The sequence below is a fragment of the Candoia aspera genome, chromosome 1, assembly GCF_035149785.1.
Source record: "Candoia aspera isolate rCanAsp1 chromosome 1, rCanAsp1.hap2, whole genome shotgun sequence".
NCBI classification, from domain to species: Eukaryota; Metazoa; Chordata; class Lepidosauria; order Squamata; family Boidae; genus Candoia; species Candoia aspera.
This window is the reverse complement of record NC_086153.1, coordinates 126,701,392-126,718,257: the sequence shown is the minus strand read 5'-3', so window position 1 is coordinate 126,718,257 and position 16,866 is coordinate 126,701,392. Positions and strand designations below refer to the sequence as shown.

Here is a 16,866-nt window from a genome sequence, read left to right as displayed (position 1 = left end):
CCATAAAATATATTTAATATGTGTGTATACAGGGATGCATTCATACTAATATATACTGATACAAATATACAATATGCAGATATTGTACACACAAATATTGTGTGTGTATATTTGCATATATATCTATATTTGCATATGTATATTACAAATATATATATTTTATGTATTTGCATTAATCATTCATGTTAAAGGTAAATTAACTTTGGAAGCCAACAGTTAAGTAACTACATCTGAACATTGTAGTCCTAAAGTTTATATGGAATGGTATTTAGGATTTATTAAGAAGAAAATACAGAATCAATATACTTTTGACCAAGCAATGTTTTAGCTATCATCGCTTTACAGTGACCCAGATGCTTGTGTCTTTCGTATGTTTCTAAAATGATGCACATTATACACCAATGGGAAAAAGCATAAACCTTCAAAATAGAAATTCCTACTTTCCGGTTGCTTAGCATTCTTATCTATTTTCTTTAATGTTCTCTGCTTTAGGGCAAAGTAGGCTCAGATGATTACAGTGGCAGCTATCTCCATTGTGAGGCTTTTGCAACAGATAACATGAAGATCTTGGAAACCTGCGGTGAACTTCTTAATTATTTATGAATGCATAACAAAACCATTTTACCAGGTTTTACAGGTTTTTGTAATTGGTTAGGGATCACACTCCAGCCTTTAAATCACAGAGGCATCAGAGATGCTGAGGAAGGAAAACATTCACCATCTCCTTTCTTTAGTAGCATCTGTAGAAGAAAATACTTTGTGTACTTGGCTGGATTAGTTCATGGCCACTAATAATTCTCCAGTGATGTCATGTGATAATGATACAAATGGACATTTGCAATTTTTAGCAGACTGCAGTTTTGATTGATTGATTGATTGATTGATTATATGCCATCAGGTTTGTGTCAGCTCTTAGTGACCACATAGCTTTTCTCCATGATGATCTGTGCCTAACCTGATCATTCAGATTTTCCAACACTACCTCCACTGACTCTTATTTAATCTTATTCCCTAGCAATTAGTTTAGTTGCAACAAAAAGTTAATATTCCCCTCTAATGTGGAATATTGGGTTAACATAAAATATACATACCATTTATAAGGAGCATAGAATTCAGAAGTTCAAACTTCAAAACTGGGGTGGGGCTCTTTTTTCCCCTAAAATTCACTTGAATTTTTATATATAGATATGGATATGGATATAGATTTGTAAAAACAAAACAAAAATCTGATTAAAAACCATCCCAGATGTAGTATTATAAAAAAATGTAAACATTTGAATAAGTTTTCACATATACACATTTTTTTAAACAAAATATATACCCATGCATGACTGATGATTGTGATGAATCCATTTTCTAAGCTTCTTATAACATTTACTACCCGCCCTGCCAAATCTCTTAAAGTGGTCACTCATTGAGAAGTCTTTTGATTGTGTTGCCTTTAGAAATGGGTCCTTTTTTATAAGAAGTTATTCACGTTTGCAAATGTTGCCAGGAGCAGGCTAAAAAGCCCGTGTCTATGTGCTCAAATGAATTTAAAAGAAAGGGATCTGATCCAGTTCTTTCCAGACAAGGAGCTTTTCTGCTTAGCCTCTGAATCTCTTATACTCTGCTGAAGTTTCCAATTACAAATCAGAGTTGCCGCCTCTCTTCCCACCCCTGCTCAGACTAGACTCCTCATCTTCAACAGATACATGGCAGACAAGAACAGCCTGATCCTCTCCCCACTGGAAGGAGATTTTCTTGTTAGGTTGGTGGGTGGGTTTGGATGAAAATATTGCTTGATTCATTTATACGGTTGACAACTAATCAAAACTTGTACATTTGTTCATAGGGGTGGCAATATAATGAGATTCTCTTTAAAAAGGAGCAATAATACTGGAGATAATAAATCTGGCTGAGATTTGTCCATACATATTTGCCTTAACATGTAACATGTGTGCAAATATACACAGATGCATAGCTCAATATTATATTTTGAAGGTCACTTGCCATATTACAAGTTCCTTTAGCACAAACAAAAAGGACACACTGTTTAAAAGTCAAAAAGGAGGTAAACGTTTTCTGATCTAATATAGGCGTGGGCAGTACAGGAACAGGAAAAAAGGAAATGGGACATTTACTCAATTTGCTCTTTCTGCTGTCCTTTACTGGATCCAGGTTGATTCCAGGTTATTCTTTCTCATAAAACAATATACAAGATTATTTCAAACTGTCCTTATTGTGGTGGCCAGATTAGTCTAGGACAGGGATGTGTAAAAGGAATCTTGACAGGAGCTTCCATCCTAGAAGTCAGATCAAGTCAGTGGGAAGAAGCTAGATCCTGTATTTTCCTTGGTGTCCTAGTCACTAATATCTCCTGACTCCAAGGGAATGGCTGTCACGGGCCACTGAGAACACCCTGAAAGGGTAGATCCTGGAAACTAACTTCCACTGAACCTCTCACTGGGTCTATGCCACACAGAGTTTGCTACAAGGCAGTGACCCTTGAGAAGGGCTGAATTCAATCTATGGGCTGGAGATTTTGCCTCCCATCTCTGCTCACCAAAATGGTAAATATTTCAGAACCAGAAATGGGCTAGTCAGATTCTATTCTTTAAGGATACTTTCATGCTGATTTCTCTCCCCTGTCCCTGAATCTGTGTTCCATACATCTCTGTCTTTGACTGTGTCTTTACTCTACCTCTACTTCTAGCTCTAGCTCTACCTCCCTCTGTATCTATAGATATCTATATCTTACGGACTCCCGAGTATGATTTTCTAGTGGAATCCTATATGACTGGTGCATTTGTAAAGCCTCCAGCACTAAGTTGTCTAGTTCATTTTATTTCTACAAAAAACTATCACACAACCAACTATATACCATCCGTGGGTTATGAATAATTAAACAGATGAAAATTGAAGTTATGCATTGTTTTTTGTCTGCCTATCCTTTTATGGTGATTTGAAGTACACAACCATGTACATCTGCTAGAAAAAGCATGAAGAAAGGAGATTGTGAGTGGTTATATGTCAGATACATACACACGCACAAACGCACATGTATACATATAGTAGCATTACACTGTATATTCTGAAGCATCTCTTGCTAGGTGTACAGACAACATATATGTTTTAATATTCAGATGATTTCACAAGAGTACTTAATAAAAAGGTCTGCAGATTTAAATAATTTACAATGTTTCTAGGCATTTAACCTGCAAGATAAGATTATGCCTGCCATCTTTTCTAACATTATCATTGCATTGCAAATTCAGAAGAAATAGCACCATCATAACAGTTTGTATCAGAAGTTATGGGAAAGTTAAATGCACCAGTATTATGTAAATTTTAATTGTAAATTTAGAAGTAGGTTTCATCAGTCTGAAGTGTATATATCTATTTATCTCCCTCTCCCTCTTACCTCTCCATCTCTCTCTCTCTCTCTCTCTCTCTCTCTCTCTCAGATCTCTATCTCTATCTCTACCTCAAATCTCTATCGCTATCTCATCCATGCCTTGCATTATCTGAAAAAATATTGCCAAAGAAAACAGTTAACGAAGAGCGAAGGAGAGTATGTACAAAGGCAGAGAGAAAACAACACAGAACAGAAGAAACTACTAACAGAAAAGACCAAACAAATATAATAAAGAGATGAGGGAAATCAAGAACCGCAGATCAAATACAGTGGAATGAAACCAAAAGCAGTTCTCAAGCATCAGAAGGTGAAAAGAGGCACAATAATTTAATAACAGATGGATGCTTAAGAGATAATCTCTGCTCGCCAGAATGGTAAATATTCTGGTGGGAGGAGATGACGGGGACAAATTTGATAAATAAATACAAATAAATAAATAAGAAAATGTGTGAAAAAAAAATTCTTGCACAGAGTCTCTTCTAAATATGTGATAGCACACAATCTCTGTGAAGATCATCATGTGTTAGAAAAAAATACTTCAAAGCTCTGAAGTAAGGGTGGATAAAACATGTCAAATCCAACCTCCACTCAGTGTGAAATAATTATGAATTATGAAGAAATGCTTTGTGGTTGGTAATCAAGTTGCAGGTAGAATGCAAGTGGTAGGTAGAATGGACAGCAACTGCAGCCATTCAGTTTGATATCTTCTTTGTGAAATGGAGAGGAACAGCCCTGGACTCTGTCTTCCATACCATCTTCAGAGTGATCCTTCCTTAATGCCATGCCCATCAGAAGGAGCAATTACCAGCTTATTTTTTTTCTCTTGGGGATGGAGTTTCAAGGAATTTGAACATTAAGTGCCCCCTGAGAGCTACTGAAAAAGCTACTGTAATCAGATCCTAACATTTGACTTAAGCAACCTTCTTAGTACAAGGAAGCCACAGAAGAATTGCATTAATTTCTCCAACACTTCATGTATCATGGACTTTTTCTAATATTTTTTGCATGTTTAACATTTGTCCTTAGAAAAATAAGTTATTCATGTGCATAATAAAGAGAAGGCTCTGCCACATTAGTGAAATATATGTTCGTTTGTTTTTTTAGCAGAACTGTTTTAAAGTATGAGAGCAAACAGACTTCAAAAGGTTAATGAACTGCATATGGAGCTTATTTTTCTGAAGGCTCACTAAATTCTGCACACACGTCAGCTTGCCTTTTGGTATTTTGAAATCCAAACAGATCCAGTTATAGAAATAGAAGAACATATTTGAGTCAATTCCAAACTGTTTAAATATTCATAAGTTTAAAATATACTCACAACCTGTACCTTAAACAAAAAGGTTTCATGAATGTAGGCATGTTTTGATTCCAACTAAAGCTGGAAGAATAATTAGACAGCTGTGAAGGGCTAGATCAATAAAAATATACAACAAATAAGAAAAGACAAGACTGTCAGAATTGTGGGGAAAGTTTGAATGAAGATTAGTGGGAATATTACTAAAGAATTTTTCTTTAAAATATTTCATTCTGTCCCCCACACTGAAGTGTTTTTGCAAGCTAACACACATTTGAACAATTTATTGAAATACTGTTATAGAAAGTTTTGTTATATATAAACCACTGATCACAATAAAGAAGTGAAATAAAATGCAATTTAAAAAAAAATCCATGCTACAAACAATAGTAAATAGTAATGGATAAGAGAATGGATGCTTCCCCTGTATGAAACAAAATCTGAGTATCCTTCCCACCATGGGAAGGTCAGAAATGTTCTCTACCTGAAAGAGGGCTATGAGCAAACCTGAGGCTCTAAAATTGCCTGCCCCTTTTTTTGGCACAGGCTAGCTAATTACCTTCACTGTTTAGCAGGCTCATATTCAGTGTAAGGATTTTCTGCTGTGAAAACTGAAATTCTATTCAGAAATTGGAAAGGAAAGATTCTGTGTCTCTGTTTCATGTTTGCTTAAGGAATAATGAGAATTGGTTAGAACTGTGGCCAGAAGGCCATTTGATCAGCTCCATCTGGTGTACCAGTTGTACCCTTTCCTGGGCTGGGAGGCCCTTCAGACAGCCACTCATGCCCTGGTTATCTCAAGTCTTGACTACTGCAGAGTACTCTACATGAGGCTACCCTTGAAGACCACTTGGAAGCTTTAGTTGGTCCAGAAAGCAGCAGCGCAGGTAGTGATGGGCATGCCTCAGCCCATGACTTGATGCAATGGTATGTGGGAATGTCCTTGGGAGATGGTGGGGGGTGGGGAAGAGATGCTGCCTAGGGAATGATCAGATAAAGGGGTAGGGGGTGGGGGAGCCTGCAGCTGCATAACAGGCACAGAAAGAAACTCAGAAAGGATCCTCCTTAACTTATTAGGCTGTAAAAAGAGACGGCGGGAGATCTGTACTTTTAGACTTGCAAGATTCTGTTAATGTAGCCTTACAATAAAGTAGAATTAGCTCATCCAGTCGTGTTTCCTGTCTCCTCTTCCTGGGAGGCTGACATCAATCTTGCAGGTTTTGAATTACATCCTCAAGGCATTCCAGAAAGACTTGAAGCCTTGGTTCTTCTTCCAGGCCATGGGGTGAGATGGATGGGGCCCCTTGAATGAGTTCGTTATTTTTATTTTCTGTTATATATTGTGCCCAGATTCTATCTTGTTTTTGGTTGGTATTGCTTTTGTGTTCTTATGAATGTTCCAGAGTCAGCTGAGTTGGGCAGTGTCCAAATTGTAAGTAAGAAATTAGTAAATAAGTAAATACAGGTAGTTCTCAGTTAACAACTGTAATTGAGACCAGGAACTCCACTGCAAAACAATGCAGTTGTAAAGTGAAAAATCATGTAACTGCACCAACTTACAACAGCAGTTTGTCAGTTGCAGTTGTTAAGCCAGGACCTTGTGGGTTGTTAAGCATAATATCACATGACCATGACTTGAGACTTCCTGCCAGCTTCCCCACTGACTTTGCTTTCAGAAGCCAATAGTGAAGGTTGCAAATGGCGGGACTCTGACCATCATAATTGTATACCGGTTGCCAAGCACCCAAATCGTGATCATGTGACTGCAAAAACACTGCAATGGCTGCAACTTCAAGGACCAGTCATAAGTCTCTGTTTTTAGTGCCATAACTTTGAACAGTCACTGAATCAGTGGTTGCTAAGTGGGGACAGGAAGGAAGGAAGGAAGGAAGGAAGGAAGGAAGGAAGGAAGGAAGGAAGGAAGGAAGGAAGGAAGGAAGGAAGGAAGGGCTGGACTACTGTAATGATGACAGGAAAAAAACATGGAAAATCTTTTGGAAAAACCTTTTCAATGAAGCTTCAGTAGGTAAAGCATAACATGTTATGCAATGCAGAGAAACTTCCATTACTATATATATATATATTAAAGGCAGAGAAACTTCTATTACTATATATATAAAAAAGGCCCAACCCTAAAATACTATAAAAATGTATTGCACAGCATCAGGGGCTTGGAGAATGCAAATTACCTATCTGTATTCTGTTAAATCTGAAGATACCATTGTAATTTCTTATTTCTCTAGTTATGGCAGCTTAAATGTCATACATGGCTGCAAAAGCAAACAGTAACATTTCACTTCTGTTCCATATAAACCAAGAATTAACATCTTAATACAGGATTCTTGCCTGCATGGGTTTAAACCTACAGGAAGGCAGTTAATGCTGAATCAGGCAAACCCAATTTCACTGGTAATAAAGTTGGCATCATAAAAAAAGAAGATATTAGAACAGAAGAATATAAAAGGGTTGGCACTTCGGAAATGGTTTTAGAATTTCTATTAAACTGGAAAAGGACTGCACATACTACAATTTGAAGGAACTGTTTAGCACATTGGAGATGTCAAACAAAGCTGCAGGGTTTTTTTTAAAGACTTTATTTAACAACAATAATAATTGTATGGTATAAAACGTATCGTAGAATGCAAGAAGGGAATTTCATTTCTATTGCACAACAATGAACAGAGAATGAAAGGTGTGGAATACACTAACTCTGCATTATAAAATTATATACTATAAATAAGAATATAACTGGACACCTCTTTAAGCATTTGTCTATCTAGATTCAGAGCTGCTAAGACATAAAAACCAATTTCAAATGCACTGATTTTGGTTCTGTAAGAGTCTGAATTTACCAATATTTCTGTATTCTTGCACAAAGTAACATGAGCTGTAAGACTGTAGGAATCTCATACAATGAGATGCCAGCCATATGGGAATAATGTTGGAATAATGTTGAGAGTTATAAAGTAACTCAGGCTTAAGATACCTGAGATGTTTTGTTTCATATGAGTTTTGTATTTCATCCTCACATCTCAATACTGCCTTTGCTTCTCTGAATCTCAGTCCCTAACTTCCTTCTCTACAAAACAATTATTGATGGATGAATTGTGTAAAATTAAGAGTCTTGCTCAGTATCTGTATAAGCATATGTATATTTTAAGCAGTGGAAATCAGGAGTGAATCTCTATCTCTATAGAAGCCCTTGGCCAATTTTACTTTTTCCAGCCCAGCACCTGAGATCTAACCACTCTTCATGTTCTAGAATGTGACAGTAAGAGGAATAAAGGCACAAAGCTGAGCTAGCCATATGGCTGAAGCTGAAATTGCAAATTAATAATATAACCTTCAGAAAGATGTCACTGCTGCTTTACAGAATCACTCTAATGTTTCAAAAATTCTTTTTGAATTAGATGCAACAAATAGATTTGGATAGCTTCTGTTAAAAGTGGATGGCAGTGCCTTTCAATCCATGTTCACAAAGACAACCACTCTGGTTAAGGGTATTGTGACACTGATGAAAGACCACCATCACTTTCCTTCAGATGAAATACATAATGAATGTTTGCCCAAACAACAAGCAAGAGAAATACTATCTTCCCTCCCTCCTTCCCTCCCTCCCTCTCTTCCTTACTGGCTTTGGCTATTTTTTGCCATAGGGTATAATTTATGGGTAAGACCAGTTCTGCTGCTTTTACATACAGTATGCGAATAATACAAAATGCAAGAATAACATTCCAAACCTCTTCTTCTTTTGTAAATAAATCTTGAATTCTCTTGTTCCATTGGGCAGAAGCCCAAAATATATAACTTATCAGGCTTAATTGGCCAATTCTCTCTCTCTCTCTCTCTCTCTCACACACACACACACACACACATGCATACACACAGAGACTGACACACACACACACACACAATTTTTGAACATGTTTTTCAGACCCAAATAAAAACAAGACAATGTTCCTGAAGCCTAGAAAATTGTAAAGGGTCAGTTTCTTTTGATTGAAAAAGACACAGAAGATGATTTACCTGCAGCTGTCAATATTGTTTTTATCCACAGCATTAGGAAAGGTGTAAGGTCCCAGATTATTGATTCCTGTAACTTCTATGCAGCCAGTAAAATTACAGATGGATCCAGCTACCTAAATGGAAAATAAAAGGAGGTAGATATTTCTTGTGGTTCTGATGTGAAGTCAATCCAGTACTCAAACCAACATGTTCCATTGCCTGGGGAATTAGACCTGATTCTTTATGTACCCTAAATTGCAATTACATTATAACATCCTTTTGTAAAAATAAAGATTTTGCTAATGATCCCAGAAAAGTTAGCTTTCAGGATGACACATTAGTGCTCAGTATGTTTTCTCTTTGCAAAGCAAAGTAATGATCATTGGTGGCTATATTTAGATGCACATTCTTCCTTATGAAGGGTGGAATGACAGCATTTACAATGAAGTAAATTACAGAGATCGTAAATGCAATGCGTACAAATCATCCATTTCCCTGGGAGAGACAGAATCTATGTTTGTACATTTTTAATAATTTCTATTGGAGAAATAATTTAGGAAATGAAAGCCTAATTTCATCTGATCAAGACGGCTTCGCACAGCAACTGTCCTGGAGGCTACATTATATACTCTGTAATTCTGATTCTTATGCCCTGTTGGCCTCTGCCCATAACGGCAGGACCAACAAAACACACCTAAATTTGCTTTACCTTTTGCTTCTCTTTTAACTCATTAACACTACATCACAAATTTTGCTATCTGACTAACTCTCATTGAAATTCAACAGTGATCTAGATCACGCCCCAAGTATATTAACGTAAGCAAAGTTAAATCTGGCCTCTTGCCAGAAATACCAACTTGAAAGAGAAATATAATTTGAACTAGCTGTTTCATTTCAAAAGCATTTTGTAATCTGGGGCAGTTATCTCAGAACTCTCCAACCCGGTAACCACCAGCTATATTTGGAACTACAACGTCCAGAATTTCCAGTGGGAAACTCATTCTGGGAACTTTAGGGCAGGTTGAGTTGGTCAAAGCTAAGCTGTCATGAGTAAGGATGGCGAGCAGGGGGCTCCCATCCAGACTGTCAAGCGCATGCGTAGCACTGAGGAATTGTTCAGCCATTCAAAGAGACACAGATCGGGACCGCCTTAACCTTTGGGGTTTATATGTCTGGGTTTTCCCACGCTTCTTCAGTTTGTTAGGATTCCTGTTAAGTACTAGCAATAGATATTAGAGACCAGTTCCTTGTCTCAGTGTGTTTCCTGGTAGTTAGGACATAAGCTATCCTAAAAGACCAGGAAGAAAGATCATTGTAATACTGTAAGAAATGAAACAGAAAAAACAACTAGGCAAATATGTGACAATTCTGGGGTGATTGTGAAACCACACAGCAATAGCAAATCAAAAGAGTGGAAGAGAATTAAATATCATGGAGTTTACTTTATCCTAAAGGAGAACCCTCAATTATTCTTGGAATTCTATCCCCCAAGAAACATCTAAGATACCAAGAATATAACCATTTTGCAACTTTCTCACCCTTATTCAGTTACCAGACACCATAATGAATTTGCTACAATGAACAGAATTAGCTTTTGAAGTGTAGCATACAAAATTTTAAAATAAATAAAATAAAATCATCTGGGTAGTTGGATATATTGTTGTGTATTATGGAGTTTTACTGTCATTAGGAAAAAATGCTCTTATATTTTATTTAACTTTGAAAAATAATGGAAAGTACAAGTTAAGGTAGGAATCTTAACTATTATATTAACTATTATACCATTGCTGCTGTGAATATTTAGTTTACTATGATGGCTTTACAAGTTAGGCTCCATGCATTCATTATTTGTCTTGGTCTTCCATTCAACAATGAATTATATCAAGGAAGTTATTTACCTCCTTGAATAAGATGAGTTCCCAACAATGAATTGTATCAAGGCAGTTATTTTCCTCCTGAAGAAGTTGAGTTCCCCAGTCATTTGACAAAAATATCACCAATGAATTAATTCCTGATAGGTATCTACAAAGCATAGTGCTTCTCTAAAATCCCATTAAGCACACCAAATACTCAGACCAAAATTCAACAGTTTGACAAGCTATTCACTATCCAATCTTACAAATATACCTGAGTTGGAAGGATCATGACAGTTACCTCCTGTATTTTGGACCCACTGGGTAATTAATCTTTTTACTTGGCCCATTTCACACTTAACAGTTTATGATTTCTTTAAAATGTTTCATGTGGTAGTTCTAAAAATACATGTTATTTTCTCTTTGAGTTATGTACAAATTATCTTTTAAAAATATATATATTATTGTAAACCGCCCAGAGTCCCTCCTTGGGAGGGAGATGGGTGGTGATAAAGTTTGATAGATAGATAGATAGATAGATAGATAGATAGATAGATAGATAGATAGATAAATAGACTCTAGCCTGAAAAATTTCCAACCACACCAGCTGTGCCAGTTTATGAGGGCAGAAGCAGTTGAAGCAAACTCAGGAGGAGAATAGAGTATGAATGAGAATGAAGAAGGTCAGCCTTACTGAGAGATGCGTAGCTGCTGCCAATGATGCCATTGGTCAAACAATGACATAGTTGGTAGCATGCTGGACAGAAATATTGTTATTATATTTAGATTATCAACTACTGCTCCTGTGGGTGATTAAAGGTAAAGGTAAAGGTTTCCCTTGACATTAAGCCCAGTCGTGTCCGACTCTGGGGGGCGGTGCTCATCTCCATTTCAAAGCCGAAGAACCGGCATTTGTCCATAGACACTTCCATGGTCATGTGGCTGGCATGACTACACGGAACGCCATTACCTGCCCGCCGAAGCGGTACCTATTAATCTACTCACATTGGCATGTTTTTGAACTGCTAGGTTGGCAGGAGCTGGGACTAGCAATGGGAGCTCACCCCGTCACGCAGATTTGAACTGCTGACCTTCCGATCGGCAAGCTCAGCAGCACAGGGGTTTAACCCACAGCACCACCATGTCCCTTCGTGGGTGACTAGGGCATCTTATTTTCTTGGGACTTATCCTAGTCTGAAATTTGTCACCAACTATAAGTACAGCTCTATACATGCTTATCTAGAAAGAAATCTTGCTAAGTTCAGTGAGATATACCCTACAGTGAACAAACAGAAATGTAGTTGTCCTTTAGAACTTTGCAATCTATTTTTGTCATTTTATTCAATTTGGCTATCAGTTTTATTACCTGCATATTTAATATTTTGACAGGGTAAATGAACAAACAAACAAAATGCTGTATCAAATTACCAAGGATTAAATTTAATTCATCTCACCAGAAGATAGTTAGATAGAGATATAGATAGGATAGGATTGAACCATTAGTGAAGTTAATGTAATGCGTAAAACAATGTAAGCAGCGTAATAACTATCTTTTTTTTTATTCTTTTAACTCATTTGATTCTGTTGCAAGAATTTGTTCAAATTTTGTTAAAAACACAAAATCTGTGATCCTGGGAAAAAGAAGAAAGAAAACACTAGGAATCTAGCCAGTGTACTAGGAAGCAACTCTAGGATTGCTGGAGATTAGACCATCTGGAAGCATCTCCATCTCCTTTTATTTACTCAATAAATATAATTACTTATATTTACTCAAGCAATTGTCTGATTATTATTTCTTTACAGTAAGTAAATAAATAAATAAAATCAACTTTGTGCAAGATCTGTGGAATTCAAATAAGCCCTTGCATTATACTGAGACTGCAGTACCATCTGGTCAGATACATGGCAATAAACAGCAGAAGATATCAGATCAGAAGTTACCAATGGGTCCTTTTGTTGTTTATTCGTTTAGTCGCTTCTGACTCTTCGTGACTTCATGGACCAGCCCACGCCAGAGCTTCCTGTCGGTTGTCAACACCCCCAGCTCCCCCAGGGACGAGTCCGTCACCTCTAGAATATCATCCATCCATCTTGCCCTTGGTCGGCCCCTCTTCCTTTTGCCTTCCACTCTCCCTAGCATCAGCATCTTCTCCAGGGTATCCTGTCTTCTCATTATGTGGCCAAAGTATTTCAGTTTTGCCTTTCATATCATTCCCTCAAGTGAGCAGTCTGGCTTTATTTCCTGGAGGATGGACTGGTTTGATCTTCTTGCAGTCCAAGACACTCTCAGAATTTTCCTCCAACACCACAGTTCAAAAGCATCGATCTTCCTTCGCTCAGCCTGCCTTATGGTCCAGCTCTCGCAGCCATATGTTACTACAGGGAACACCATTGCTTTAACTATGCGGGCCTTTGTTGTCAGTGTGATGTCTCTGCTCTTAACTATTTTATCGAGATTGGTCATTGCTCTTCTCCCAAGGATTAAGCGTCTTCTGATTTCCTGACTGCAGTCAGCATCTGCAGTAATCTTTGCACCTAGGAATACAAAGTCTTTCACTGCTTCTACATTTTCTCCCTCTATTTGCCAGTTATCAATCAAGCTGGTTGCCATAATCTTGGTTTTTTTGAGGTTTAGCTGCAAGCCAGCTTTTGCACTTTCTTCTTTCACCTTCATCATAAGGCTCCTCAGTTCTTCTTCACTTTCAGCCATCAAAGTGGTATCATCTGCATATCTGAGATTGTTAATGTTTCTTCCAGAGATTTTAACTCCAGCCTTGGATTCCTCGAGGCCAGCTTGTCGCATGATGTGTTCTGCATACAAGTTGAATAGGTAGGGTGAGAGTATACAGCCCTGCCGTACTCCTTTCCCAATCATAAACCAGTCCGTTGTTCCGTGGTCTGTTCTTACTGTTGTTACGTGGTCGTTATACAGATTCTTCAGGAGGCATACAAGATGACTTGGTATCCCCATACTGCTAAGAACTTGCCACAATTTGTTATGGTCCACACAGTCAAAGGCTTTAGAATAGTCAATAAAACAGAAATAGATGTTTTTCTGAAACTCCCTGGCTTTTTCCATTATCCAGCGGATATTGGCAATTTGGTCCCTAGTTCCTCTGCCTTTTCTAAACCCAGCTTGTACATCTGGCAATTCTCGCTCCATGAACTGCTGAAGTCTACCTTGCAGTATCTTGAGCATTACCTTACTGGCATGTGAAATGAGTGCCACTCTTCGATAGTTTGAACATTCTTTAGTGTTTCCCTTTTTTGGTATGGGGATATAAGTTGATTTTTTCCAATCTGATGGCCATTCTTGTGTTTTCCAAATTTGCTGGCATATAGCATGCATTACCTTGACAGCATCATCTTGCAAGATTTTGAACAGTTCAGCTGGGATGCCGTTGTCTCCTGTTGCCTTGTTATTAGCAATGCTTCTTAAGGCCCACTCAACCTCACTCTTCAGGATGTCTGGCTCTAGCTCACTGACCACACCGTCAAACTATCCCCGATAGTGTTATCCTTCCTATACAGGTCTTTTGTATATTCTTGCCACCTTTTCTTGATCTCTTCTTCTTCTGTTAGGTCCTTGCCATCTTTGTTTTTGATCATACCCATTTTTGCCTGGAATTTACCTCCAATGTTTCTAATTTTCTGGAAGAGGTCTCTTGTCCTTCCTATTCTATTGTCTTCTTCCACTTCCGCGCATTGCTTGTTTAAAAATAATTCCTTATCTCTTCTGGCTAACCTCTGGAATTTTGCATTTAATTGGGCATATCTGCCCCTATCACTGTTGCCTTTTGCTTTCCTTCTTTCTTGGGCTACTTCTAGTGTCTCAGCAGACAGCCATTTTGCCTTCTTGGTTTTCTCTTTCTTTGGGATGTATTTTGTTGCCGCCTCCTGAACAATGCTGCCAACTTCTGTCCAGAGTTCTTCCGGGACCCTATCTACTAAGTCCAGTCCCTTAAATCTATTCTTCACCTCCACTGCATATTCAATCTGATTTCGGTGTTGTCCATCTGGTGAAGTCCATGTATAAAGCCGTCTCTTAGGTTGTTGGAAGAGAGTGTTTGTTAGGCAGAGTGAGTTGTCTTGGCAAAATTCTATCAGCCTATGTCCTGCTTCATTTTGTTCTCCCAGGCCATACTTACCTGTAATTTGAGGTGTCATTTGACTGCCCACCTTAGCATTCCAGTCTCCTGTGATGAAAATAACATCTCTTTTAGGTGTGTTGTCCAGTAGGTGCTGCAGATCCTCATAGAACTGCTCTACTTCAGCTTCTTCAGCATTTGTGGTTGGGGCGTATATTTGGATCACTGTGATGTTAGATGGCTTGCCCTGAATTCGAATTGAGATCATTCTGTCGTTTTTGGGGTTGTATCCAAGCACTGCTTTAGCCACTTTACTATTAATTATGAAGGCTACTCCATTTCTTCTGTGGTCCTCTTGTCCACAGTAGTAGATCTGGTGGTCATTTGATGTGAAGTGGCCCATTCCAGTGCATTTCAGTTCACTGACGCCCAGAATGTCTATCTTTAATCTTGACATCTCACCAATAACCACATCCAATTTGCCCTGGCTCATAGATCTTACATTCCAGGTTCCAATGGTATGTTGATCCTTAGAACATCGGATTCGCCGTTCACCACCAGTACCGTCGGCTGCTAGCCATCCTTTCGGCTTTGAGCTAGCTGCATCATCACGTCTGGGGCTAGTTGAGCTCATCCTCTGTTCCTCCCCAGTAGCATTTTGACCATCTTCCGACCTGGGGGTCTCATCTTCCGATGGTATACCGACATATCTCTGGTTGTACTGATCCATTTAGTTTTCACGGCAAGAATACTGGGGTGGGTTGCCATTACCTTCCCCAGGGATCGCATTTAGTCTGACCTCTCTGTCATGACCTTCCCGTCTTGGGTTGACCTTCACGGTTTAGCTCATGGCATCATTGAGGTGCTCAAGCTCCAGCACCACGACAAGGTAACGATCCTTTGCTGAAGCCAATGGGTCCTAGCAGACTGGATTTTGTATATTAGAGGGAATTGGATTAATTCTGTAGTATTAATTAAAAAAAAAATCAAGCAGGAATATTAACCAAGTTATGTTTCAACAGATCAAAATATTACCCAAGTTATGTTTCTTCCTCCTTTCCATATAGATGAACCCAGATGGTGCTTTGGTATTTACGTATCACTATTACTTAACTCGTCTACCTGTCTTCCCTTGTACACAAACAACACTATAGAAAAATATATATGAAAGATATATAGTGTCTACTGCTTAATAATTTGAGAACTGGAGTCCAGATTACTGTATCTTTTCCAGTACATGCCATCTGCACATGCAAACTATCTTCCAACAGAATTTTCCAATCTCACTTTGATCCATATTGAGAAGTAAAGAACAGCAGGGATCAACAGCAGTGATTGATGAAGTTATGCTTCACACCTAATGCACCACAGGGGATGGTGAGAGACTTGAAGGCTGAAAGCCATATTCTGATTCCCGAAAAGGTGAGCAACTCTGTCATAGCAGGGAAATCAACTGAATTTCTGCAAGAAATGTTTTCAGGATACTACTCTGGATCACATCAACATGACTTTGAATGTTTTCAAAGGGTTTCACCTCATGTTCTCATGTGATCAGAAATGTGATCTTGACATGGAGCTTGTTAGAAATTATTTATTGATTTCTGAGGCAAATAATGCTTCCTGTGACAATAGTTTGTGCAACATAATATTCTGAGTAGTTAATCTCTGCTGCTGTATGCACCTTCTAAGCATCTATGTTTTAACATCAAAGGGCTACTAATATTTCAAATCAAATTCTGATTATTGCTAAAGCAAAAGAGTCATTCCTGATAAAAATAGGCAAAGGTCAAAAGGATAATTATTATAGCACTTATATCAGCTGCAGTTTTTGCTGCATTTCTAATGTCACATTGGTGTGGGCAAAATCATCACCATAGCAACCTAAAATCTATACTGCACTCTGAACAGCAAATTAACAATGTAATTTGGGAATATATTAAAAAAAGCAGGGGGAGGGGAGGGGATGTTGAAGAAATTTGCATTTCCTTGAAAATGATACTCTTAGTGAACACTTTATGGTATAACATAACTGCCATAAGAAAGAAATCCACGGACTATGGATCCAGCAAACTTTAGAATTTGTGGTAGGTCTGTCATAAATGCTACTTCCTCCATTTCTTTACTAATTCTGGTCTTGTCTCCTCCCTCCCCCAATATTTCAAAGCTTGTTCACACATGCACATACTTCATTTCATAACTTAACACTTAGCAACTTAGAGTATTATTATT

General features: G+C 38.1%; 1 protein-coding gene across 1 annotated transcript in view; it reads right to left on the bottom strand.

Annotated features, from left to right (window-relative positions):
- LOC134493463 (protein eyes shut homolog) overlaps window positions 1-16,866 on the bottom strand; it is a 529,249-nt gene that overhangs the window by 217,843 nt on the left and 294,540 nt on the right. Inside the window, 1 exon segment of the mRNA XM_063298062.1 lies at window positions 8,718-8,830. Within this exon segment, the coding sequence (XP_063154132.1) occupies window positions 8,718-8,830 (113 nt within the window).